At 41.3% G+C, this 27,821-nt stretch overlaps 1 protein-coding gene, 1 long non-coding RNA gene and 2 other non-coding genes across 4 annotated transcripts in view; 2 read left to right on the top strand and 2 right to left on the bottom strand.

Annotated features, from left to right (window-relative positions):
* Window positions 1–4,471, top strand: part of LOC115051719 (NACHT, LRR and PYD domains-containing protein 3-like) — a 318,526-nt gene extending 314,055 nt beyond the window's left edge. Inside the window, exons 7-10 of the mRNA XM_029515310.1 lie at window positions 1,881–2,054; window positions 2,698–2,871; window positions 2,949–2,995; window positions 3,357–4,471. Coding sequence (XP_029371170.1) covers window positions 1,881–2,054; window positions 2,698–2,871; window positions 2,949–2,995; window positions 3,357–3,886 — 925 coding nt within the window. The 3' untranslated portion in view covers window positions 3,887–4,471. The remainder of the gene's footprint in view (window positions 1–1,880; window positions 2,055–2,697; window positions 2,872–2,948; window positions 2,996–3,356) is intronic.
* A 934-nt stretch (window positions 4,472–5,405) lies between these two features.
* trnad-guc (transfer RNA aspartic acid (anticodon GUC)) lies at window positions 5,406–5,477 on the top strand. The gene has a single exon. It is a non-coding gene; the product is annotated as a tRNA-Asp (tRNA).
* A 6,624-nt stretch (window positions 5,478–12,101) lies between these two features.
* trnag-gcc (transfer RNA glycine (anticodon GCC)) lies at window positions 12,102–12,172 on the bottom strand. The gene has a single exon. It is a non-coding gene; the product is annotated as a tRNA-Gly (tRNA).
* A 9,150-nt stretch (window positions 12,173–21,322) lies between these two features.
* LOC115055943 (uncharacterized) lies at window positions 21,323–23,368 on the bottom strand. The gene is made up of 3 exons (XR_003841737.1): window positions 22,996–23,368; window positions 22,763–22,886; window positions 21,323–21,380 (listed from the first exon to the last, which is right to left on the bottom strand). It is a non-coding gene; the product is annotated as an uncharacterized LOC115055943 (long non-coding RNA).
* Between the last annotated feature and the right edge of the window lie 4,453 nt (window positions 23,369–27,821).

Below are 27,821 nucleotides of genomic sequence, written 5' to 3'. Positions count from 1 at the left end.
TAAATTCAAATCTGGCCTGAAGAAGAAGTTCCAGTGTGTGTTTGAGGGGATCTCTAAAGCAGGAAACCCAACCCTTCTGAATCAGATCTACACAGAGCTCTACATCACAGAGGGAGGGACTGGAGAGGTCAATGAGGAACATGAGCTCAGACAGATTGAAACAGCATCCAGGAAACAGGACAGAGCAGAAACAAGCATCAGACAAGAAGACATCTTTAAACCCCCACCTGGAAGAGACCAAGCAATCAGAACAGTGATGACAAAGGGAGTGGCTGGCATTGGGAAAACCGTCTTAACACACAAGTTCACTCTGGACTGGGCTGAAGACAAAGCCAACCAGGACATAGAGTTCACATTCCCCTTCACCTTCAGAGAGCTGAATGTGCTGAAAGAGAAGAAGCTCAGCTTGGTGGAACTTGTTCATCTCTTCTTCCCTGAAACCAAAGAAGCAGGAATGTGCAGCTTTGATCAGTTCCAGGTTGTGTTCATCTTTGACGGTCTGGATGAGTGTCGACTTCCTCTGGACTTCCACAACACTGAGGTCCTGACTGATCCTACAGAGTCCACCTCAGTGGACGTGCTGCTGACAAACCTCATCAGGGGGAAACTGCTTCCCTCTGCTCACCTCTGGATAACCACACGACCTGCAGCAGCCAATCAGATCCCTCCTCAGTGTGTTGACATGGTGACAGAGGTCAGAGGGTTCAGTGAACCCCAGAAGGAGGAGTACTTCAGGAAGAGGTTCAGACATGAGGAGCAGGCCAGCAGGATCATCTCCCACATCAAGACCTCACGAAGCCTCCACATCATGTGCCACATCCCAGTCTTCTGCTGGATCACTGCTACAGTTCTGGAGGAGGTGTTGAAGACCAGAGAGGGAGGAGAGCTGCCCAAGACCCTGACTGAGATGTACATCCACTTCCTGGTGGTTCAGTCCAAAGTGAAGAAGGTCAAGTACAATGGAGGATCTGAGTCAGATCCTCACTGGAGTCCAGAGACCAGGAAGATGATTGAGTCTCTGGGAAAAGTGGCTTTTGAGCAGCTGCAGAAAGGAAACCTGATCTTCTATGAATCAGACCTGACAGAGTGTGGCATCGATATCAGAGCAGCATCAGTTTACTCAGGAGTGTTCACACAGATCTTCAAAGAGGAGACAGGGCTGTACCAGGACAAGGTCTTCTGCTTCGTCCATCTGAGTGTTCAGGAGTTTCTGGCTGCTCTTCATGTCCATCTGACCTTCATCAACTCTGGAGTCAATCTGATGTCAGAAGAAAAAGCAACAACTTGGAGGTCTAAAGTAATAAGGACTGGATCTAAACCAACACGTCTCTACCAGAGTTCTGTGGATAAGGCCTTACAGAGTCCACATGGACACCTGGACTTGTTCCTCCGGTTCCTTCTGGGTCTTTCACTGCAGACCAACCAAACTCTCCTACGAGGCCTGGTGACACAGACAGGAAGTAGCTCAAAGACCAATCAGAAAACAGTCCAGTACATCAAGAAGAAGATCAGTGAGAATCTGTCTCCAGAGAAAAGTATGAACCTGTTTCACTGTCTGAATGAACTGAATGATGGTTCTCTGGTGGAGGAGATCCAACAGTCCCTGAGATCAGGACGTCTCTCCACAGATAAACTGTCTCCTGCTCAATGGTCAGCTCTGGTCTTCATCTTACTGTCATCAGAAAAAGATCTGGACGTGTTTGACCTGAAGAAATACTCTGCTTCAGAGGAGGCTCTTCTGAGGCTGCTGCCAGTGGTCAAAGCCTCCAACAAAGCTCTGTATGTGCAAATTAAATCTTGTAGATCAACCGAATATTTTTCTTGCTCAAATGAAAACATATTTGTAATTGCTTTCTCTTGTTTTGCTGATTCCTCTTCAGACTGAGTGGCTGTAACCTCTCAGACAGAAGCTGTGAAGCTCTGTCCTCAGTCCTCAGCTCCCAGTCCTCTAGTCTGAGAGATCTGGACCTGAGTAACAACAAGCTGCAGGATTCAGGAGTGAAGCTGCTGTCTGCTGGACTGAAGAGTCCACACTGTGAGCTGGAAGCTCTCAGGTCAGAATTCATGTTTGTGCCAAGACTTTTGATTTAGTTTATTATTTATTTTATTTAAATAGAGTAAAATTAACTGAAGAGGTTTGTAGATTTGAGAGATTGTCATCAGTATAAAATAATAATAATCAGTATGGAGCTGAATGCTCAGAATCACTGATTTGATTCAACACCTGGAGAACACACAGTGAAATCAATCAGAAACATGTTGCTCAGCCAACAGGTGCATGCTGGGTCATGCTGGTGTCCTCCTGGTGAATCCTCCAGTGGTGTTTTCTATGTTCACTGAGGATCATTTACTTTTAGGGAGGTGGACACAACCTTTCTGCTGCTTTTGCCATCTGTCACAGTTGTGATGATGAAGTTCTCATTCAGGAAAATATTTAAGGGGCTCAAAGACACCAGAGGTTGAGTGGACTGCTGATATGATGCTCTGTGGATGAATGAACCTGGTTGAACAGAGAGCAGAATCAATGCATCACTATACTGTGTTTGTGTTACTGTCTGTAGACCTGATTCTATAGTATTTATAAGGTCAGGTGGTGGGGGAACTCCAGGAAGACTTAATGCTGACCTGATTTTTGGTGAATAATCACAGACCAAAGTCAGAGTCACAGGGTGTGTGTGTGTGTGTGTGTGTGTTCAGTCTGTCAGGATGTCTGGTCTCAGAGGAAGGCTGTTCTTCTCTGGCCTCAGCTCTCAGCTCCAACCCCTCCCATCTGAGAGAACTGGACCTGAGCTACAATCATCCAGGAGACTCAGGAGTGAAGCTTCTGTCTGCTGGACTGGAGGATCCAGACTGGAGACTGGACACTCTCAGGTCTGGACAGCTCTGAGGAACTCTGCTTCATGTTTGATGGTGGATCAAGTTGATCCTGACTCTGTTTCTTCCTCCAGGGTGGACCATGGTGGACCACAGACACTGAGACCTGGTCCGAGGAAGTGTGAGTGTGTTTTCACTTTGATTCATGAAAACTCAGCTGCTCATGTTACACTAGATTTTTACATTTCTGACTGAAGTACAAAGATGAGTTTCATTCAGGATCAACACTTCATGTGTTTTATTGATGTGGATCTCCATCAGCCGTCATCTTTGACTCCACAACAGAAAAAAGCAGAACATTGCTGACTCTCATGTTCAGTAACTGTTGATGTTCTAACTGGATTGTTGGCTTTTCATTTAAATGTAGTCAAACATTATTCACAGGCGATGAAATGTAAGTTTGAATGATTCACTTTCAGTAAAGTTGTTGATAAATGAACAGATGATAAACTGCAGCTGTTGTTTCTTGTTCTCTCCATCAGATGTCTGTGAACTGGAACTGGACACAAACACAATCCACAGAAACCTCAAACTGTCTGACAACAAAATGAAGGTGACACATGTAGCAGAGTATCAGTCATATCCTGATCATCCAGACAGATTTGATAACTGTCCTCAGCTGCTGTGTAGAAATGGTCTGACTGGTCGCTGTTACTGGGAGGTCAAGTGGAGTGGAGTGGTTTATATCTCAGTGAGCTACAGAGGAATCAGAAGGAAAGGATGCAGTGATGACTGTTTGTTCGAATATAACAATCATTCCTGGACTCTGATGTGCTCTAAGGGTGGTTACTCTGTCTGTCACAACAACAGAAAAACATCCCTCTCCTCCTCCTCTGTCTCTAACAGAGTAGCAGTGTATGTGGACTGTCCTGCTGGCTCTCTGTCCTTCTACAGAGTCTCCTCTGACTCACTGATCCACCTCCACACCTTCAACACCACGTTCACTGAACCTCTCTATCCTGGGTTCTTCGTCGGGTCTCGTTCTTCAGTGTCTCTGAGGAAGTTGTATTGAAGGAGGCTTGAAACTAGAAACTGTTATACTTCACTGTTGGTAAAAAGGGAAGAAAACGTGATGGCTGGACTGACGATGAGATCTGAACTTCTCTCAGCATTAATACTGAATATCTTCAGATGAATTGTTGTCTGTGGCCTTTATTTTCTTCTTCCTGCCTCCTGTTGGACTGTCAGTTTATTTCAGTTCCATTGATCTGTTCAGTAGCATGATGTCCCCGGGACTTCAGGCTGCAGTCTGAATGAGACAAACATGGACCACAGGAACCGTTCAGTTCCTCCAAGAGAATCATCAGGAACTCAGAGTTCATCATCACAGCAATCAGCTGCTCTTCAAGCCTGTCTGGCTTTTAAAGGGAGCCTGAGATGGCACTTTCCACCCAGAACACTCCAGGATTCATTCAGAGCCTGAATCCAACACTTTTGGACCAGGCTGCTCCCACAGTGACTGTTTGCTCTGTCACTGAAACAGGAAAAGTCATTTCCACCTCCTGCTTTGGAGCGTTATAACAGCTCTGCAGCAAGCTGAGCTCTCTGATCTGTACAGGTGAGCCATGAAGGCCAGCACGTACTTTGGCCTGTGAGCTGTGAAGCATCGGACACAAAAACACACAAAGACAACACATGATGCCCTGAGAGACGATACCTGAGCAGGAGAACTAGTTACTGCATGTACAGCTGCTTCTTATCTGGAGTTTTTTTCTGTCATCTATAATAAAGTAGAAAAGAGACACAGCTCCACAGTAACAGAGGTGTGCTGCTGTAACGCTGAGTGCTGGATTCATGTTCAGTTTATGGTTTTAGAATCAGTGATGCATTCATGTAGAAACATCAGTTTAATGTTGCTGATTTCATCAGGTTATATTCTGCTGACCAGACTGAATCAATAAAGTTTTGTTTCAACACGTCATCGTTTAAATGTTGGTTGTATTTTGCATTTGTCAGCTGAATCCACAGAGTCACTGAAATGATGAAGTAAATCCAGGAAAGGAAAAACATTTGGCTCTGAACCTCAATGTAGATTTGAACAAAGAGCTCCAGCTGAAGAAAACAATGCTGTCTGTTTCCAGATGATGAAGAACTCAGTTCTCAGTTGATGCTCAGTTATCTCCATCTAGTGGACAGATGGTAGAAGTTGATTCCTGAAAAGAGGAAGTGACTTTTCCTCAGATCAAACTGTTGAAGGAGAACGAGCAGCTTCTTCCTCACTGACTCACTCAACCTCTGTCTCCTGGGTTTGGATTTAGGTCTGGGTCTGGGTCTGGGTCTAAGACCAGGTGGGCCTGCTCAGAGTCTCTGTGTTGGATGTGAGCTGCTGAAATCTCTGAACACCATGACACAGATAATATCAGTCTGATGTGTCATCTGTAATCCAGATGTTGTCAGCAACAAACAGATGTTCCTGACAGAAGCTGTGCTGATGATGATTCTGGATAGAAACTGGGAGGAAAGAACTTATTCTCCAGTTGTTTTTCCACGAAGGAAGTGACGTTATATCACATGATTTTTCGCTTTCCAGCTCCTCGTTAGTATAGTGGACAGTATCTCCGCCTGTCACGCGGAAGACCGGGGTTCGATTCCCCGACGGGGAGAGCACGTGCATTTTTCTTTAATAGCTCAGTGACAGAAGTTAACTCTCTCTGCTCAGCGGCGTCCTGCTCGCAGACAGCAGTTTTATTTTGAAAACCAACCGGATTCTCTTGGCTTTAGAAAGTCCAACTTCGTGCCTGTCTCATGTAAAGACAGAACAGCAGATCTGAGTTAAAACTAAAAATTACCTACGGTGGCTGGTAAGTGCAAAACAAAATTACTAAGTGCAAAACAAATGTACATGTTGGGAAACATTTTTATCTTTTATTAAACAAAATTACACAATAAAAACACTCTTACCACAGACAAAATAAATGTATATTTTAAAAGACAAATTTAAAAGTGGCAGAACACTTTTACAAATCCCGAAACAAATTTCCAAACGACAAAATCCTCCGGAAGGGGAATGTACCAAATGCCGGAAGTGATCCAGAAGAAGATTGACTGTGAGCTCAAAAAGTTTGTATCGGTTTGTGTGGCGGGAAAACTTTGCGGAGTGAAAGTTTATGGCAGCATGGAGTAAATGATGTTTTGGCTGTTTTGTGGAAACAACTTGAGCCAATTTACGCGGTTGTGTTTTCCGTGCGGACGATCTGTAGAATGTTTAACGTTGATGAACGGACCAGACGGAAGGAGCACGCGCACAGGAGACATCTAATAAACAGCCGGAAAATGCTAAACAAGCTAAGTGTAGCATCGCGCTAACTAGCTGAAGCCGCTGTCAGACATGCAGTGAATTAAAGTGCACCGTTTCATTTAGCAGCCAATCGTTGTCTTCACGGAATAGCAACGCGTTTAGTTAGTATGCGTCGCTAGTTTTTATTTATTTATTTTATTTTAGGCGTATATTTATGCTAAATGCACAATTGTTGCTGATTGTTTTAGCTGCTGCTAACTTTCTGTTTTGATACGGAACTCCGTTCATTCCAGCAGAACAACCATGAACATCATATAAACAATTCATGGAGGACAGAAAGTCAAAGTCAAAAGAACTGTGGGCCGAAAGGAAACAGGTCCAGGTACGTGTGTGGATATATCTGTAAAATATGGAAGTAAATATGTGTGTGTGTGAAATGAATGATATCTTTTTGTTATTTTAGCAGATAAACATGGATTGATGGCGCCACATGGAGCTGATTTAAAAGCTCAGAGAGGGAAAACACTCCCATTATATACAGATCCGGAGGTAGCAGCACCTGATCTACTGAAGCAAGCTGTCCAAGAAATGAGAACATTTAACAAGAAGATGGATGAAGGAGCAGACCTTCTTTTGTATCCAGACTGTTCAGAGGTGCTCCATGTGCCTGGGTCAGAAAGCCCATTCAAACTGGCAGAATATAAAAAGGAAATAGGAAAGGCACTTTTTTCATTTGCCTAGAAACACACTTTAGAGGAGGTTTGTGGATCTCTTCATTCAATATTTTTTATATATTTATTCATTCTGATGTAGCATAATTAATAATGTGTTGTTTGTTTTTACTACAGAGGTTGATACATCAGACTCTGATTCTGAAATTGTCATCACATCGAGGAGCACAGCTGAATTCAATGCAGCTGACACTGTGGTACGTTCATTTTTACCTTTTGTACTTTGATTACGTTTTGTTTTTTTTTAATTAATTTATTTATTGATAGGATATGCATTTGGTTTCAAGCGTTAAGTCGAAGAACCAAGTCTTGATTATTTGGCATTTACTATTCCAATCAGACACCCTGATAACCTTTCACCATTGATATATACTGTATGTGGTGAGGGAACAATAATGGAAGCTGTTTAAAGTTGCTGACAATTGTGTGCTTTTCTTCTCAGGTTTTTGAACCAAAAAAAACACAGTTCTCCCAAACACAAACCTGAAGATAAAGGGTAGGTATTAGTTTTTACAAAAGCAGTAATTTGTCTTTAAGTTGCTGATGTGATTGTGATGAACATGTGGTCGAAAATATCATACGTGTGATATCATTTATAACAAAATAATCTCTTATTAATAAATCTTATGGTTCCTCTCTACCTCTAAATGTTACTCAAAGCTCTGTTATACTCTGTATCATAAAGTTCATCAGTTTATAAATTTTATCATGTTTCAGAGATTCATCCACAGCTCAGCCTGGACAGGTATTAAGGCAGATTATGGCAGCCTGATGTTCTTTGCTTTCAGTGTGTTGTTTCAGACATTTTCATTTGTTTTTCATATAGTAATATCTGACACTGAGGATCTGGATCCACCTGAAACAAATCCAGTCAGGAGTACTTGCTACGGGTAAGTAAAAAAACAACAGTGACTCACTTAATTTTAATTTTACTTTATTGATTACATGGGAAAGATATTTCGGTTTGTAAGATTTTTTTTAAATGATGAGACGACATCATCATGAGACTCGGCACAATGTTACAGACAGCAGGCTGTCTGAGACGTGTTGCTCCTGTTGAAGAAAAGAAAGAAATCGTGTCAGACTCCCTCTGATGGTACATTATTGACTGCAACTCATCTGTAATTGACAGGTAAGATCATATTTGTAATGAAGGTGTGATTTTTATTTTTTTGTATTTAAGATATTTTAGTTTGAAATGCCTCATCATCCCCCTCTGTGGTTTATTAAGAATGTATATTTTTTAGCTCTGAGTCAGTGTGTCAGAATGTGTGCCTTAGTTTAGTATAATTGCTGTGTGATGTCTGTCTCCCCTTCCTCTGTCTTATGCCAATCAAAAGGTGCTCATGTCATTCCAGTCTTGTGTTTGTGTGCGTAATTCTTGCAGTCTGTAGAGTAACAATTACCCTGCCAAGTGCAAAGCAAGACACAGAGTTCTTCTTTAAATCAGTAATGTTCAACACACAACCATTTTTACTCATTTCTATATGTTTGGGTGGATAGTCATTTTAGAAAACATTGAAGTTTCTTTAGGTCATTTAAATGTGAAACAATGTTTGTGGTCACTTTTTAGATTCAAAGATGGTCTTTCAGCTCTTCAGTTTCTGACTGCACTGCAGCAACAGCCTACTTTGCTGGCCCCTGTCCTGTGCCACTCTGAAAAGCCACTCACTGGTCTGGAACTTGAGACTCTTCAAACCTGACCTCAGTCCATCAGGAACGGGCGGACTGTTTCTTTTATTGTGAAGGTTTGGAAATCACTTTTTTTTTTTTTTTAATAATTTGTTGAGATTACATTGCCAAGATGTAACTGAAGGTTTTTCTTTGCAGAAGGTCAGGCTGCTGTGTCTCTGGAGGATGTTTTGATGTTTGCAGCTGGGCTGACTTCACCTCCCCCGTCCGGATTGGAACCATCGCCAAGAATAGAGTTCCTGGATGACTCTCCATTCCCAGTTCCCAATACATGTTCAAACACATTGAAATTAGCACGCCTAGATTCACACACTGTGACTTGTAACTGTAACTTGTAATTGGTAACTAGATCACCCCTCCAGACCAGACTGCGAAAAGGTGTTTTTTTTTCTTTTTCTTTTTTTTTTCCTCTCCACACAGTTAAGATTTTCACTGTTAAGTTTTAGACAAAACAAATTTCAAAAAGTTTTGTATTCCATACTTACAAAAATATAGGACTCATTACTTTGCTATAGTTTTTATCAATTGATTTCAAACTCAGAACAAATGAAGCTGTGACACTTGGTGTTCAGACAGACTGCAGTGTTCCACCACTCCAAATCAGATTTCAAAGCTTGTCGTTCACTTTTCCTTGTGATGTTTCCAAATGATTCTGGTACCTGTTCATCTGAAGAAATGAAACAATGGGAATGCAAATGTTATGTTGACAAACAATAAAAAAATTACAAATATTTCCTTCTGATTGCATCTGTGATAGATTGGTGATGAGTTTTTTCCAAACTATTTTAAAACAGAAACATTGCATGTTTTTCAGTCATGGCAATATTTGATTCAATTCTGTGTTACTTGTCTAATACCAAATTACAGCACAGTCATCTCATGGCTCTTGACATGTATATTAAAATTAATTAATTTAAAAAATAAATAAATAGAAATAGGACAGAAACCCCAATGAACAAGCACTTGATAATGCAGGAAGGGAAAATTCCCCTTTCTCACTGACTCACAGCTGAGCAGTTTCTTTCAGCTTCATGTACAGTTCTGTTGCAGACTCCCAGTTCTCTGGCTTCTGTAGTTGTTTGTGCTCCATAACAAAGTCAAAGTCCTCCTGCATGTTTGAGTCCCCACATGGAGCTATTGACAGGCTCGCCTCTGGAACAGCATCCAAATCAGCTGGTTCAATCTCAAATCCAGTCTGTGGAGCCAAATCTGTGTTCGATACAATAAATAGCATTTATTTACATTTAAGCAATAAATAAATAAAACAAACATGGAAATATCCATCCATCACCAATATTACCTGTGTGGTCAGCAGTACAGTTCATTGGACATGACGCTGTTCTGGAAGTGTGAATCCTGTGACTGTTCCACAGTCTCACACACTCATCCAACATCACCATAGCAACATCTCAGAAGGCACTGATGCTCATGGCTCCCGTTTAAGTATCCAGCAAACAACTCCATCCAGAACTGAGACCTACAGAAATGGATAGAATCAGAAGAAAATATATATTATTAGTAAAAGTGGGACTCCTTTAAAATCTAATTAATTAAAGGCTTTGTAATGAATGAATTGAAATGAACGCGTTCAAGTCCCAGCTTCAGTTATTATATATGTTTAGAGGAGTTAATCTGAGATAGAACATAAAGATAAAAATCAAATGAAAGGTCAGTCATAATAAAATGACTTCATGAAGGCCACTTACCTTCCCCTTCTAAATATGGCCCACCAGGATTCAACACGCTGCTTATTCGTGGATGAGCCATACATGTGGCTGGACGGCGCAGAGCAGCAGTCATCATGATGGAGGCGTAGGGGAGACTGAATGGCAGCCATAATGCCATTCTCCATGCCACAATCAGTCCTCAGTCTCATGAGAGGAGATTCTCAGCGATCACTGTTGGCTTCTTGTTATTTGTCGGTCCACATTGGAGCCACAGCACTTTAGGTGAAAAAAATCCATCCATGCGTCCTGAGAGAGCCAGTTTATCAGAACCATCTGCATGCCACATACAGTTCGCTCCCATTGAGTAGCAGCTTCTTCTTAGAAACCTTCTGCGTGCTCTCTCATTCATCACATCATCTCTCTTCACTCGAAGATTGGACTTTTGTCTGAGTACCTGCCACATCGTCCGATAGCCAAACAGTTGTCCAGGTCCACGAAGTTCCAACCTGATGGCGTTTGGAGAGGAATCATCCTTTTAAGAGTCCGCAGGCTGATGTTTGCACCGTGTAAACTTCACATCATGCTTCAGTAGATCAGGTGCTGCTACCTCCGGATCTGTATATAATGGGAGTGTTTTCCCTCTCTGAGCTTTTAAATCAGCTCCATGTGGCGCCATCAATCCATGTTTATCTGCTAAAATAACAAAAAGATATCATTCATTTCACACACACACATATTTACTTCCATATTTTACAGATATATCCACACACGTACCTGGACCGGTTTCCTTTCGGCCCACAGTTCTTTTGACTTTGACTTTCTGTCCTCCATGAATTGTTTATATGATGTTCATGGTTGTTCTGCTGGAATGAACGGAGTTCCGTATCAAAACAGAAAGTTAGCAGCAGCTAAAACAATCAGCAACAATTGTGAATTTAGCATAACTGAAAGCCTAAAATCATAAAAAATAAATAAATAACTAGCAACGCAAACTAACTAAACGCGTTGCTATTCCGTGAAGACAACGATTGGCTGCAAAATGAAACGGTGCACTTTAATTCACTGCATGTCTGACAGCGGCTTCAGCTAGTTAGCGCGATGCTACACTTAGCTTGTTTAGCATTTTCCGGCTGTTTATTAGATGTCTCCTGTGCGCGTGCTCCTTCCGTCTGGTCCGTTCATCAACGTTAAACATTCTACAGATCGTCCGCACGGAAAACACAACCGCGTAAATTGGCTCAAGTTGTTTCCACAAAACGCCCAAAACACCATTTAATCTATGCCTGCTAAGTTTTCCCGGCACACAATCCGATACAAACATTTTGAGCTCACAGTCAATCTTCTTCTGGATCACTTCCGGCATTTGGTACATTCCCCTTCCGGAAGATTTCTTTTGGAAATTTGTTTTCTAACATGTGAATTTGTTTTGTCCGTGTTAAAAGTGTTTTTCTTATGTAATGTTGTTTAATAAAATGTAAAAGTGTAAATTTGTGTTATGTTTTTGTTATGTTATGTGTTATATTTGTGTAAATTTGTTTGACGCTTTGTAAAAGTGTTTGGCACTTTGTCATTTAGTTTTGCACTTACCGGCCACCGTATAAAACAGAGCAGGAACACTAAAGTAAGGGGCGGGGGGTGAAAACGACAGGAGGGTTAAAGAGCAGATTCTCTCTGAGGGGACGGATGTTGCCACAATACACAGTGTGTGTGCCATCACATGTGGAAGATGTGTGCAGACTGAAGCCTTGGTCTGCCACCAGCTCAGAGGGGCTGCACTTCTACTGACCACCAGGGGGCTCCACTGGTTGTTTCACAAAGTCAGAGTGTGTTGGAGTCTATCAGGGTATTTTCCAAGCAGCACTGTGTTTCTAACATCTGGATGTTGGTAAAGAGTTACTCTGCATTGGCCGGGAATCGAACCCGGGCCTCCCGCGTGGCAGGCGAGAATTCTACCACTGAACCACCAATGCTTATTTAATGGTTTTTACCATGACGTCATGAATCTCCAGTCATCAGCAGCCTTCAACACTTCCTGCATTTTATAACGTGGCAGCTAACCCGATCAGGGAGAGTCTTATTTTTTTCTGTTTTTCTCACAAAAGTGTCACTCCTCAATATGGACACATGAAGTCATCACACAACTTGCATAATTTATTCGGCAACATCTTAACTTTTGTTGTAATTTCTGTATTTATATACAACAATGTATTTACATTAAAGCTGATATCTTTCTATAATAATCCATCATGGACTGCTGGACACTTTCATATCAGTAAATCCAGCGTGTTTTAAAGAAGTTCAGAGTGTTTCAGAGTTTCTGACATGATACAGACAGACAGATCCAACAAAGTATTTAAATGAACTGAGAGCTCAGACCAGCAGAGAGAGAGCACACACACACACACACACACACAGCGGACGAGGTGCGCGATCCCAAAAATGAGCGAAAGCTGGAAAAGAATAATTTTAATAAGTAGAAGGGAAAATAGACATCTCAGCATGTGGGAGGAACAAACTGTGAATTGACAGTTTTGATTTTTATTTCAATTTAATGCCACTTATTATTCTAATAACAGTTGATGTTTCACTTCATCGTTCACGAGATGAAGCGTATGCTTCTTTGTGCGCATGCGCCTTTCCGTGTGAATCGAACACTAAAGAATGTTACGTATTCGTTGTTATTGCGTGGGAGAGCGATGAAGGACAGGAAATGCCTTTGATCTCCAGTGACGTCACACAGTCACGTTGTGGAATGAGTAAACAGTTGTTGATGTTGTCAGTGAAACATTCATTCATCCTCAGAGTCATCTGCTTCTACCGATCTCCATTTTCATTTCCAACCACTCACAGAGACAAGAACACACACAGACACACTCTGACTAACCAAACCATTCCAGGAACAATCAGGATGATTCTGGCTCAGGGTGTGACAGGTCCGGGGTTCAAATCCCTTCAAAGCCCTTTGTCAGCTGTTGTAAGAAGTGAAAAAGCCTCCTAAATGTGGAGGGAGGCCGACTCTGTCAGAGAGCAGTGTGCATTCTAGCTTCCTTTAGCTGTCAGCCTCTGATCATCAACTCTTCAGCTTCTATGACTTCAACAATTCCTTCTGAATGCAGTCTGAGGCAGTGATTGTGAAACTTTCATTCAGACAGAGATCCCACATTCAGAAGGAAACAGCCACACACAAACAAAGTCATCATGAACAGCCTACATGGAGCCTAAATGAAAAGAAGCAGGAACTAAAGTGTGAAAATAATGATGAACAAAGTGTCACACAGAGAGGCTGCAGCCTGGTGTGGACTATAACGTCAGAAAATGGATCAGTCTGTGACACGGAGCACTAAAGTTGGAAGGCTGAGTTCAGCTTCAGCTTCTTTCATGTTCTCCCTGTGAAAGAAAGAAGGTGAACATGAGCTTGATATGAGAACACAGCAGTGTGCATCATGGTGCTCATGTTCATATAGAAAGAAGGAGGAAAAGCAGCAGCTCTGGTTTGCTGTTTCACTCCCTTTCCCTCCCCGCTATGAGCTGTCACTCACCCACAGCACATACTGTAGACTGGTTCACAGTCAGACTCATGATTCATGACTCATTGGTTCAGAGTGGAACTCATGAGTCCCAGTTCAGCAGCAGCACATTCACACACTGAGCTGAGAGTCTGCTGCACGACTCCGCTAGAACATTATTGGACTGTGTTATATCACTATATCAATCAATTACACTTTATTTATACAGCATTTTGCAAACAAAGAACAATGTTGCACAAAGTGCTTTATACATTAAAATAACTATTTGAGATAAGAACAATTATTACATACAGAATGTTTACATTTAATGAAAGGAAAAAAGGGACAATTTCAAAGCTTCATCTCAGTCAGTGGGGACTGGGAGGAGCTTGTGTGTGCACTGACTCAGTGACTCAAATGACCAATTGACTTTGGTGAGTGACTAAAAAACTGGAGTCAGATGAAGGAAAAGAGTTTCCCATCACTCCCTCAAAGCCGATGTTTGGTTAGAGCAGACACTTCATATCCTTCCACCGGCGCCAGATGAGAGAAAGCCGGTAAAGCCTTTGACCAAAAGCTCAGTAATGTATCTGACAGCAGTCCATGTAAACTCCCTCCCAGAGCTCTGCTGTTATAACTACGGGTGAAAAGATAGATATTATTAAAACAGCCAAACAGGCTGAACTAGTTTTTTGGGTGAATGGGGCAGTTCAGCTGACCAAAGAAGGGCAAACTGTTTTTAACCCTCTTTGGGTCCAACAGTATCGCTGAGAATGACGGAGCTACTAACCAGGAACCAACACCAAGAAATAACCCGTTTGGGTTCATAACAGAACTTATATATAACATGTATGGATATGTTAGTATCTAAACTGTGGACGTCTCACCTCTAATTATATGATGGAATATTTTAACAGTTTACAGTTTGTTAGAACACATTTACGAATAAACTCCACCTCCTCAGCCTCCACAGTGTTAATAATTTGATGATAGCCAGACAGGCTGGAACAGCAGATGACTGCTGTGATGATGAACTGAGTTCCTGATGATTCTCTTGGAGGAACTGAACGGTTCCTCTGGTCCATGTTTGCCTCATTCTGATGCTGAGAAGTTCAGATCTCATCATCGATCCAGCCATCGCATCTTTTCTTCCCTTTTCACTCTTGAAGAAAAAATTCTCAGTTACACAAGACAACCAAAACACAAAGGAAAAGTAATGAGTGTGCAGGCTGATGGAGTTTCAGGAACACAATGAGATTTAGACAGTAAATCCAGATCTGTCTCCAATATGGAACTGACAGAGACTCCACAGCTGAGAAGTGAAGCCAACAGTGAAGTGTCTCAGTTTCTAGTTACAAGTCTCCTTCAATACAACTTCCTCAGAGACACTGAACCAGAACAGATGAAGAACCCAGCATAGAGAGGTTCAGTGAATGTGGTGTTGAAGGTGTGGAGGTGGATCAGTGAGTCAGAGGAGACTCTGTAGAAGGACAGAGAGCCAGCAGGACAGTCCACATACACTGCTACTCTGTTAGAGACAGAGGAGGAGGAGAACGATTCTTTTCTGCTGTTGTGCCAGACAGAGTAACCACCCTTAGAGCAGGTCAGACTCCAGGACTGATCATTGTGTCCAAACAAACAGTCAGCACTGTATTCTTTCCTTCTGATTCTTCTGTAGCTCACTGAGATATAAACCTCTCCAATCCACTCAACCTCCCAGTAACAGCGACCAGTCAGACAATTTCTACACAGCAGCTGAGGAAAGACATCAAATCTGTCTGGATGATCAGGATATGACTGATCCTCTGCTACATGTGTCACCTTCCTGTTGTTGTCAGACAGTTTGAGGTTTCTGTGGATTGTGTTTGTGTCCAGTTCCAGTTCACAGACATCTGATAGAGAGAACAAGAAACAACAGCTGCAGTTTATCATCTGTTCATTTATCAACAACTTGACTGAAAGTGAATCATTCAAACTTACATTTTATCACCTGTGAATAATGTTTGACTACATTTAAATTAAAAGCCAACAATCCAGTTAGAACATCAACAGTTACTGAACATGAGTCAAGATGTCAGCAATGTTCTGCTTTTTTTCTGCTGTGGAGTCAAAGATGACGGCTGATGGAGATCCACATCAATAAACACATGAAGTGTTGATCCTGAATGAAACTCATCTTTGTACTTCAGTCAGAAATGTAAAAATCTAGTGCAACATGAGCAGCTGAGTTTTCATGAATCAAAGTGAAAACACACTCACACTTCCTCAGACCAGGTCTCAGTCTCTGTGGTCCACCATGGTCCACCCTGGAGGAAGAAACAGAGTCAGGATCAACTTGATCCACCATCAAACATGAAGCAGAGTTCCTCAGAGCTGTCCAGACCTGAGAGTGTCCAGTCCAGCAGACAGAAGCTTCACTCCTGAGTCTCCTGGATGATTGTAGCTCAGGTCCAGTTCTCTCAGATGGGAGGGGTTGGAGCTGAGAGCTGAGGCCAGAGAAGAACAGCCTTCCTCTGAGACCAGACATCCTGACAGACTGAACACACACACAAAGTTGAAATCGATGTGAATGACATTGGTTGATGATTATTCACCAAACATCAGGTCAGCATTAAGTCTTCTTGGAGCCCCCCCACACCTGACCTGATAAATACTATAGAATCAGGTCTACAGACACTGCAAACACTTAGAACCAACAGCAGAGCAAAGAAACACCATGAGAGAATACACAAAGATAAACCAAAGCAGAGCAACACAACCACTGAACCACAAACACACTGATTACAGTAAACACACTGTTACACAAACACTGTATAGTGAAGCATTGATTCTGCTCTGTGTTCAACCAGGTTCATTCATCCACAGAGCATCATATCAGCAGTCCACTCAACCTCTGGTGTCTTTGAACCCCGTAAATATTTCATCCATCATCACAACTGTGATAGACAAAAGCAGCAGGAAGGTTGTGTCCACCTCCATAAAAGTAAATGATCCTCAGTGAACATAGAAAACACCACTGGAGGATTCACCATGAAGAGGCCAGCATGCACCTGTTCGCTCAGCGACATGTATGTTTTTGATTTCACTTTGTGTGTTTTTCAGGTGGAATCAAATCAGTGATTAATTATGGAGCATGAAGCTTTTTATACTGATGAACAGCTCCCAAATATACAAACAGAACAAAAATATGAAGTCTTCACACCAACGTGAATTCTCACCTGAGAGTTTCCAGCTCACAGTGTGGACTCTTCAGTCCATCAGACAGCAGCTTCACTCCTGAATCCTGCAGGTTGTTGTTACTCAGGTCCAGATCTCTCAGACTAGAGGACTGGGAGCTGAGGACTGAGGACAGAGCTTCACAGCTTCTGTCTGAGAGGTTACAGCCACTCAGTCTGAGGAGGAATCAGCAAAATAACAAATTATTAAAGAAACATGTTTTTGATTCTCAACAAAAAAAAAAGATTCAGTTGATCTAGATGGATTTATTTTTACATACAAAACTTTGTTGGAGGCTTTGACCACTGGCAGCAGCCTCAGAAGAGCCTCCTCTGAAGCAGAGTATTTCTTCAGGTCAAACACGTCCAGATCTTTTTCTGATGACAGTAAGATGAAGACCAGAGCTGACCATTGAACAGGAGACAGTTTATCTGTGGAGAGACTTCCTGATCTCAGGGACTGTTGGATCTCCTCCACCAGAGAACCATCATTCAGTTCATTCAGACAGTGAAACAGGTTGATACTTTTCTCTGGAGACAGATCCTCACTGATCTTTGTCTTGATGTACTGGACTGTTTCCTGATTGGTCTTTGAGCTACTTCCTGTTTGTGTCACCAGGCCTCGTAGGAGAGTTTGGTTGGTCTGCAGTGAAAGACCCAGAAGGAACCGGAGGAACAAGTCCAGGTGTCCATTTGGACTCTGTAAGGCCTCATCCACAGCACTGTGGTAGAATCTGTTTCCCAACCAGTATGACCGCAGGGAGGCTGTTTGTTCTTCTGCCATTAGATTGACTCCAGAGTTGATGAAGGTCAGATGGACATGAAGAGCAGCCAGAAACTCCTGAACACTCAGATGGACGAAGCAGAAGACCTTGTCCTGGTACAGCCCTGTCTCCTCTTTGAAGATCTGTGTCAACACTCCTGAGTAAACTGATGCTGCTCTGATATTGATGCCACACTCTGTCAGGTCTGATTCATAGAAGATCAGGTTTCCTTTCTGCAGCTGCTCAAAAGCCACTTTTCCCAGAGACTCAATCATCTTCCTGGTCTCTGGACTCCAGTGTGGATCTGACTCAGCTCCTCCATCGTACTTGACCTTCTTCAGTTTGGACTGAACCACCAGGAAGTGGATGTACATCTCAGTCAGGGTCTTGGGCAGCTCTCCTCCCTCTCTGGTCTTCAACACCTCCTCCAGAACTGTAGCAGTGATCCAGCAGAAGACTGGGATGTGGCACATGATGTGGAGGCTTCGTGAGGTCTTGATGCGGGAGATGATCCTGCTGGCCTGCTCCTCATGTCTGAACCTCTTCCTGAAGTACTCCTCCTTCTGGGGGTCATTGAACCCTCTGACCTCTGTCACCATGTCAACACACTGAGGAGGGATCTGATTGGCTGCTGCAGGTCGTGTGGTTATCCAGAGGCGAGCAGAGGGAAGCAGTTTCCCCCTGATGAGGTTTGTCAGCAGCACGTCCACTGAGGTGGACTCTGTAGGATCAGTCAGGACCTCAGTGTTGTGGAAGTCCAGAGGAAGTCGACACTCATCCAGACCGTCAAAGATGAACACAACCTGGAAGTGATCAAAGCTGCACATTCCTGCTTCTTTGGTTTCAGTGAAGAAGAGATGAACAAGTTCCACCAAGCTGAACTTCTTCTCTTTCAGCACATTCAGCTCTCTGAAGGTGAAGGGGAATGTGAACTCTATGTCCTGGTTGGCTTTGTCTTCAGCCCAGTCCAGAGTGAACTTCTGTGTTAAGACGGTTTTCCCAATGCCAGCCACTCCCTTTGTCATCACTGTTCTGATTGGTTGGTCTCTTCCAGGTGGGGGTTTAAAGATGTCTTCTTGTCTGATGCTTGTTTCTGCTCTGTCCTGTTTCCTGGATGCTGTTTCAATCTGTCTGAGCTCATGTTCCTCATTGACCTCTCCAGTCCCTCCCTCTGTGATGTAGAGCTCTGTGTAGATCTGATTCAGAAGGGTTGGGTTTCCTGCTTTAGAGATCCCCTCAAACACACACTGGAACTTCTTCTTCAGGCCAGATTTGAGTTTACGGTGACAATCTAGAGCATGACTTTCTGAATTAAAAAAAAAATAAAAAAAATTAAGAATAACAATAAGAATATCATCATATTTCTCTGTCTCCTCAGACTTTAGTTAATGTCTAATTGATCCATCATGTTAAATCCTCTTACTGCTCAGACAGTCAGCCAGCTCCTCCTGCTTCATCCTCCTCAGGAAGTTCACTGTGATCTTCAGAAATGCCTCTCTGCTCCTCCTCTGCTCTTCATCCACCTCATCATTCTCATTCTTGATGAATTGTGGGTAATCTGGACTCAGACTCTTTTTGATTTTCTTCAGCTCGTTCTTCACAAAACAGACGATGTTCTCCTCCAGCAGCTGGAACACAATAACATCCTGTGTAAAGTTCACTCTCAGTATAAACTGATGGATCATCAGTCAGCAGAGTTCAACTTTAGCTGCTGCTGTATCATCTGCTGCCACGTCTCTTTCCAGAGCTACACAGAAAGATTCAGACCTGCTGACTTCACTAAACTAACTTCACTGGTGTAACTTACTAAGTTTGACTTTAGATTCTGACAACACAGAGATCCTGATCATCACATGAAGACCAAACTGATACAGCCCTTCAACACATCAACTTAGGAAGTGAAAATTCAGGCTATTAACTGTGACTGTGGCTGAAGATGGATCAGACCACCTGAACTAGTTCACTGATGAATTATTCCATCTTTAAACCCTGTAGAGACAGAGTCCATGGAGGTCCAGGACTGAATCTGATTAACTTTGGTCTTTGTTATTAAGTCACAGCTCAAATTATCTGGAAAACAACTACACAGCAAATTATTAGTTTTTTCCAAGATAAAAAAAAAGACATTTAAAAGTGTTTAATACTTATCTTCTTTGAAGACTTAATTTCTTGTTTTCAGTGTTCAACTTTGCCCTATAATCTTAAATCAGATTTAAAATTCAAGGTAGGGTGGGCACAGGCAGAGAACAAACGCAGGTGAAATAGTTTTGGCACTGATTGCAGTTGTGGTTCATAGTCAGCAGGGAGCATCACGCCCCATAAAGAGTTGTATGGAATAAAAGAAATTAATTGATGAGAGCAACGCTTCTTTTCATATACTGGACATGCATCGGAGATCAGGCTCCCACTGACGTGTCATCTAATTTGCTCCGAAAGTGCGACTACAAACTCCTGTCTGTCACAGAGTAAAGCTCTACTGGTCTAAAGAGTGCAGCTTCAAACTCAAGTCTTTGTTGGTGTCTGTTGTAGTCACTGGATGAACATTTACACACCATAAATATGGAGTCCAGGTCTGTGTGATGATGTTTATCAGACTGAACTCTGAGGAGAAAAGACACAAACACACAGTTTGTTCCAGGAGTTTTCTATGAACACCAGAGAAACTGATAGACAAGCTTTGATACCTTTAATGAGTCAAACAACAACAAATGATCAGCTTTTACCTTTTTTCTTTGATAAAGTCATCCATAGACCGATCACTCTTCATGGACACACAGCTGGATACAGCAGACTGTTGTCCTCCCTTGAAGTTAATAATACGATCCAAAGACTGATTACTCTTCATGGAGACACAGTTCATTTCAGGAAAATCTGGTCTTGACTTCTGGTTGCTAGTAGAAACAGAGTTGACATTAGAAGACTTAACCACCAAGAAAATGGGCAGCAAATTATCAGTTTAAAATAAATCAGCTGAGATAATTTTATTGTGAAATGTTTTTGTTCATTCTAATGACATTTACATGGCCAATATGAATGAATCTCCACATCCTGGTTGAGCTCCCAATGGAGACATGGGCAAAAAAAAAAACTGAAGCAGTAAAAGTTCAGGAGTAAAACCTAAGTAACAATGAGAGTGAATAATGATGGAGCAGTGATCTGAGTGCTGAGCTCTGACAGATGGACAGTTAGAGATCCTCATCTCACCTCTGAGCTTTGGTCTGACTCTCATGTTCCCCACACAGAGTGGTTTTAGAGGGAGGGGCTCCCTCCTCTCTGTCCTCACACTGATTCATAGCTGAGCCTCCACCTTCACACAAACAACAATGAGATTTACATCACAGGACAAATACATCGTCAATACTGTCACTACTGATGTTCCTGGATTTGAGTTGAATGATTTTCACACACATTCACACATCCACCTCTATTCAAACATGGAGTTTACATATTGTTCGGAATTCCAATGTGAATGTCACAGACAGCATTTTTTGTCAACACTTGTTCAGAAAGCAGCATATTTGATTGATTGTTGTACCAACCTGAAGATGATCAGTGTTTATTGCTCATAACCTGATCACAGATCAATAATCAGCCATTGGAAGACGCTCTGAAACTTTCTTCTGCAGTCAGAACTCATCCACCTTCAGACTGGACATCTTCTGACTGTAGAACTGGAGCTTTTTATACATCTCACTGCAGCACAATAAAGTCCTCTGTGAGTATTGTGTGTCCCACAGTGTACATGACATCTGAACAGCAATACTTCCACCTGCTGGAGATTTATTGTTACTACAGCTGTAAAATAAATCTATCAGAACATGAACTCAGTCTGTAGAATCCAGAAGATTAATGACACACTTTGTCCTGCTGTTATGGAATCAAATCCAACTTCAGGTTTTCTATATATTAAACTCATGAGCACTGTTGGGGATCAAAGAGAAAAGGACAAAAGGTGTGAAACAAGATTTTCAGCAGCACTGATTAACAGGAAAACATTAACTAATTGCCATTAACTTCAGCCTTTAACTCCCAACAACAAACTGACTTTCTCTCTGTGTTGATTTCAGTCAGATTCTCTTATAAACAAAGAACATTCCTGATTCATGTTAATTCCAATCTGCAATGTTATACATTGGCATTAGCACTTTATTTCAAACAAACTCAGATCACCATTTACTTTTTAATTTAATTTTAATAAAATAAATTTGAGGGCCAAAAAATTCCTTCAGAAGCCAAGGGAAAAAAGTTACAACTGAACCAGTCTGACCTATGTCGGGAAACCCCAGACCAGAGGAGGTGGTTCTCTCATCTGATGTTTAGGATGCACCTTAAACATTTGTTTCTTTGACACATTATTTAAATAGTGTGCCTCCTCAACATCACATGGATCAGTCTGATCTGTCAGTAATTAGGAAGTTTCAGAGAAATGCATCTCAGATCTGATGGTGCTTCTTCCATCTACTAGATGGTGTTATCTGACTGTAGGATGTAGTGATGGTGCTTTGATTTAATTCATGTCACGTGACAAGGTGTGCTGCCTTAAACCTTAGATGGCTTCATCTGGGAATACTCAGTGTGTATAATTAACAGTAAGAGCTGAATTCTTTCAGTGAAGTTCATCCAAAGTTTGTTCTGTCATGGCTCAACTGTAACACAGCACACCAGTTCAAGGAAATCAACTTCATCATTAAAGTTGTTAAAAACAAATTAGGTTTTCACTTAGATGTCTTATTTGTGATAATTTAAGCTACTTAAAAAAAAATGAAATCTGAATTTAAATTTGAAATTTCTTTACTTTAATCAGTGAATTTTACTTTATATTAGAACAAGAATTAAGTGAAGAAACTGTTCTCTACTAATTACAGATAAAATATTGACAGATAAGTAATAAATGGTAATAATCTGGGGTTGTCTTCACATTTCTGCCTATACCTGAGAACACAAAAGAAATTATGTTAAAATTTTTTAAGTTATCACAATCAAAGTCATTTGTGACAGGTGTTATATTTTAAATGTTAAAAAAAGTTTAAATTAAAAATAAGTTTTGATTTGGTCTTAAAAAAAAAAAAACACACCGTTTCCATGTCCTTCCATTGTTGTGAAGCTGTGGTGGTCATTTTTGCATTAATATTTGTCCAATTCTCAGGAGATAACAATTCCCTGTTCTGTTTCCCGTTTAATGTTTGCTATTGTTGACACCTGAAAGAACCATAAAGTCTGGAAGTCAGACAGTAAATAATCCCAAGAGGTAGCTGTTACTAATTAAATGTAGTTATTTTCCCATAGTATTCATTACAATCAGACTTACTTTACAACAAGTGGAGTCGTCGTCTTAGTTACAGTCTGATCTCAGTAATCATGGTCATTAGATATTTACAGATCTGATCCTCTCCAACTAACCCATCACAGGACGTTAGTTCTCTCCTGGCTCATTAACATGGAAGAAATAAGTACTAAGGCAAACCATCTTTATCTGTGAGGCAGCTCTACATTTGGTTATTGATTTATAGTCACAAATGTGTTACTTATGTGTTACTAATTATTTATCACAAAAGTTGTATTTGTTCTCAAATTCAGCACAACTGTTTTCATGTAAAGAAAAAAAACTTGTAAAATAAATGAATACACCTATTTTACTATGCCTTTTACTATACTGTGTTTGAGAAATCAAACAGTTTCAGTGCAGACAAGTCTGTCTGTGTCAGTGATAATTATTGATGTTGATCTTTAAAAAAAAAAAAAAAAAGTCAAAAGACAACGCCTCAGTCATTATCTGACCTGTCAGACCAGTTCTGTCATTAAACTGTCAGTTGGCACAACTGTGGTGTTCAACTATGAGGACAAAAGCAGGCAGACACACTGAAAATCAGTGCTCTGTTGATTTGTTTAACGGCCATGAACACAATTTTTCTTCAAATCATCATCCTTTGACTCAAAAAGAAAGTATAATTTGTCCACATCTGAAAGCAGCCAATCAGCATCCAGAAAAGTTCTCCTGTCCAGTCAAACAGTGAAACAACACAATGTGATCACAGTGATCCTGTTCACACATTTACAGATTCTCACCTGCTGAACTCACTTCAGGGAGACTTTCTGACACTTTCCAGCTTCATGTGAAGAGAAGAAGCTGCTTGTTCTCCCTCATCAGTCCTGGTGTCTGTTTGAGCTGAGGAAAAGTCACATCCTCATAACTTCAGAGTCCAAAGTATGAAACATTAAAACCGGTCCAACCTGTTTTTGGTTTGTTGTTGTACTGCTGCTGTTAGTCAGCGAGGTGGAGATGGAGAAACGGAGCCGGTAAAACCGAGTATTTCTCTACAGTTAGAGTCCCACAGAAATAGTCCGGTAGGGATACAAAAGTCCAACAAAAAGAGGAAACACAGACTGAGCTCGATTTTCTGAAAAACTAACAAAGTAACAACAGAGAGAGAAAACAAAAGGCGAGACTGAACAAACAGGGAACCAAGAGAGGCTGACTGAGAGACACCGGAGAACCTGAACGGAAACAGAGAAAACACACGACGATAAAATAAGAAATAAAACATGAACAAAAACAGTGAAGAGAGCAGCAGGAACAATAAGAAGAAAAAGGACACTCCGGCACTGAAGAGAAGTCCGAGGAGGGAATCTATGTGGGCTGATTGGCGGGAAATGCAGGACAGGTGTGCCTCATTAGGCGAGAGGACACGCCCACTGGGACAGAACACATGGGGGAGGGGCCGGGGGACACGTGACTTTAGCAACAAGGAAGCAGCTGACATACACAACCTTTATCATTCAGCCTGTTTCAGTCCACAGCTGTACTCTGCTGTTTTTGTTGGTTTACCTCTTCCACAAAACTTCAGGCTGCTCCAAAGGGAGACATGAAGACTGTGCAGAGAGACTGCTGTGTCCTTTTAATGGGACTTCAGTAGAGGAAGTTAGATGAGGATCCAGTCAGACGCAAATGTATCAAACACAAATCACACGAGTACAAGCTCGTAGCTCATTTGTAAAAAAATTGCCTTTTAAACATTCAGTGCCCCCATTCTAAAGCATTAAACTCAAAGTCAGCTCATTCTTGATAAAGAAATGAAGAAAGGAATACTTCAAAATACAAACTTTTTTTTTATGTTTTCACATTGTAAAAAAAATACATGAAAATGTACAAAGCAGTGAAATGAATATATTGAAGTTAATTGAGCTTTATCAGTCAGACTGTATCATAATGATTCTAAACTTTCCACTTGCTTGTTAGGGATAATTATATTGATAATAGTTTTTTATTTTTCCATTATTTGGTAAATTTTTGCAGCACACAGTAAAAAGGAATGTTAAACATTAATATATAATATATATATTAATATATAAAATATGGTCTTTCATATTCCAAAGTACTGTGTGAACAGAAGAAAGCAAAGATGCAGATCATAAACAGTGTTCTACATTGCTCTGTGTGAGATTTGTATTTGTAGACCTTTATCTGCATTGGTTGTGAAATCATTCAGCCTGTTTCACTGTCTGTTCCCGGTTCAAGTCCACAGCACTGTACTCAGCTGGTTTTGTTGGAGAGTATCTGGTTTGGTTTCACCTCTTCCACAAAACGTCAGGCTGTTCCAAAGGGAAACATGAAGACTGTGCAGTTAACTGATTGGTCAGAGAGACTGTTGTGTCTTTTGAATGGAACTTCTGTAGAGGAAGTTAGATGAGGATACAGTCAGATGTTAATCTATCAAACGCAAATCACCCGAGTACAAGCTCGCTGTTCATTTGTAAAAAAAAAAAGTTTCCTTTTAAACATCCAGTGCCTGCATTTTAAAGCATTAATCTCAAAGTCAGGTCACCCTTAGAGAAAGGAATACTTCAAAATACAAAATGTTTTCGGGGGGGGGGGGGGGGGGGGGGGGGGGTTTATGTTTTCACTTTGTAAAAAAATAGTCAAGCCTCCTTTTTAACAGTGCAGCAAACAGCCAGCAAATCAATAAACAGCTAATACAGTCTGATTGAAACTGTAATTGTAACTGTACAGAGAGATGTGTCAATGAAGAATGGGGAATCAAAAAGAGAAAAGATTGTCATGTTTAACATGACAATGTGTGTTAATCATCATGTGTTGATTCAAACAGCCTCTGAAAAAAGGGAGAGTGGCTAAAATAGGATTTATTCCAGAGCTTTGCACTTCTGTGCTGTGCATCATGCCGGCCTGCCCGGTGTGTGGCTGGTTCAGCCCGTGTTGTTCGCGGTGCTCCTGACAGCTCTGAGGTCTCTCAGGCGTTCAGGCCTCGTTGGCGCAGTAGGCAGCGCGTCAATCTCATAATCTGAAGGTCGTGAGTTCGAGCCTCACACGGGGCACTTCTTTAGTTAATAATGAGAAGTTAGGAGAACCTCAGTTCCTTTAACACTCTCTGGTTTACATGACTTCTATGACATAGACAAGTATAAAGAATCACATAACAGGTGTTATCTCACTTTTCCAGTTTAAAGGCACAACAGCAGCATCCAGCTTCTCTGTCAGAGTTGTGAAGTTCTGTCTCCTCAGTATCTACAGATCAGTTCATTTCTCTCCACCTCAGAGGACCGGAAGTCAGCTGATCAGCTGTGTGACCGTGAATCAACAGGAGACATTTTACAGCAAGTCAACGTCCTGTTTTCTACTTTTGGACTGAAACTTGACAAAACAGCGATTTTTACATAGGAATTGGTTTGCGTAGTGATCCACACAGAGGAAGGCAGAGAGCATCCTAAAATACTCGGACCACCCACTTCATACCATCCTAGTGGATCTGTTTCTGATTCTGATCATCTCCGTTAGAGCTTTATTGTGTAATTCAGTGTGTGTGCAGTTTGGGACACATTCATAAAACAGGGCAGAACCAGCAGATGGAGCTGTTTGGATGTTTCTATCATATGATGATGAAATCTAAAGGCTCTCTGATCATCACATTGAGAAGTTCATCTGGTTTGTGATATTTCTTCATATGATAGTGAGGTAAAATGTGTTCAGTGGGATGTGTGTGTATCCAGCAGGACTGACAGCTTCATGTGGGATTCTCACAGAGATGATTCAAACCTGATCACTGCAGCACAATAAAGTCCTCTGTGAGTATTGTGTGTCCCACAGTGTACATGACATCTGAGCAGCAATACTTCCACCTGCTGGAGATTTATTGTTATTACAGCTATAAAATAAATTTCCTCAGTCTGTAGAATCCAGAAGATTAATGACACACTTTTTCCTGCTGTTATGGAATCAAATCCTACTTTAGGTTTTCTATATATTAAACTAATGGGCACAGTTGGGGATCAAACAGAAAATGACAGAGGTATGAAACAAGATTTTTCTTTTTTTTTTTAAGTAACAGAAAAAATGTCACAACAAAGAACAATTTACATAATTCTGAAATAAAACTAAAAAAAAAGAAAAAAACAGACCCTGTTTAAGAAACGTTAACTAAGCATAAGGAGACTGAAGCTTAAACATTAATGAACAGAACATACTGACTCATAAATGGCACACTGTAATTTTAAACATTTCCTGTAATAGCAGATGTACAACTTGAAATTTGGAGGAAATCTTTTGCCTCATAAGTACAACAGTGCAGTTTTTCCTGGACCTCATGGGCCAAAGTAGCAATCGTGCGCGTTGCATAATGCCCAGCTCTGCTCTGGATCCAGCCTGTGTACAAAATCAGGTGAATGTGATGGCTGATGATGACTGAGCTCTTAGTGTAACACATCATGGATTCTAGGTCTCCCACATGAATTCCTTTTATAGCAGGCATTGCTTCCTAATGCTGAAACGAGAGAATGAACAAACAGTTTCTAACAACAGTTAATTGATGAATCAGTTGAATGAGGACAGATGTGACTGAAAGCAAAGTCATCAGTGAGGATCTTTTCAAAGAGGACCCTCAGACAAAGAAGCTGGGTCACAGCACACAGACAGGGACTTCCAACATTTACTCCAGGTTACGCAATTTTCCGGAAATAACTTCGTGGAAGTGTGACTTAGTCACCAGATTTTTCTCTGTTCTGAGGAGTATTGCTTGCTGAATGTGGTGACGTCATTTGGAGCGTTTTCATTGATCCGATTCTGAGTGTTACATTTGTCCAGACTGACTTTAGTAACACTGCCATGTTTGAGTTGAAATAAGT

Source organism: Echeneis naucrates, chromosome 2 (assembly GCF_900963305.1).
Source record: "Echeneis naucrates chromosome 2, fEcheNa1.1, whole genome shotgun sequence".
Classification (NCBI taxonomy): domain Eukaryota; kingdom Metazoa; phylum Chordata; class Actinopteri; order Carangiformes; family Echeneidae; genus Echeneis; species Echeneis naucrates.
Note: the sequence above shows the minus strand (reverse complement) of the source record. Positions and strands in the feature narration are given on the sequence as shown.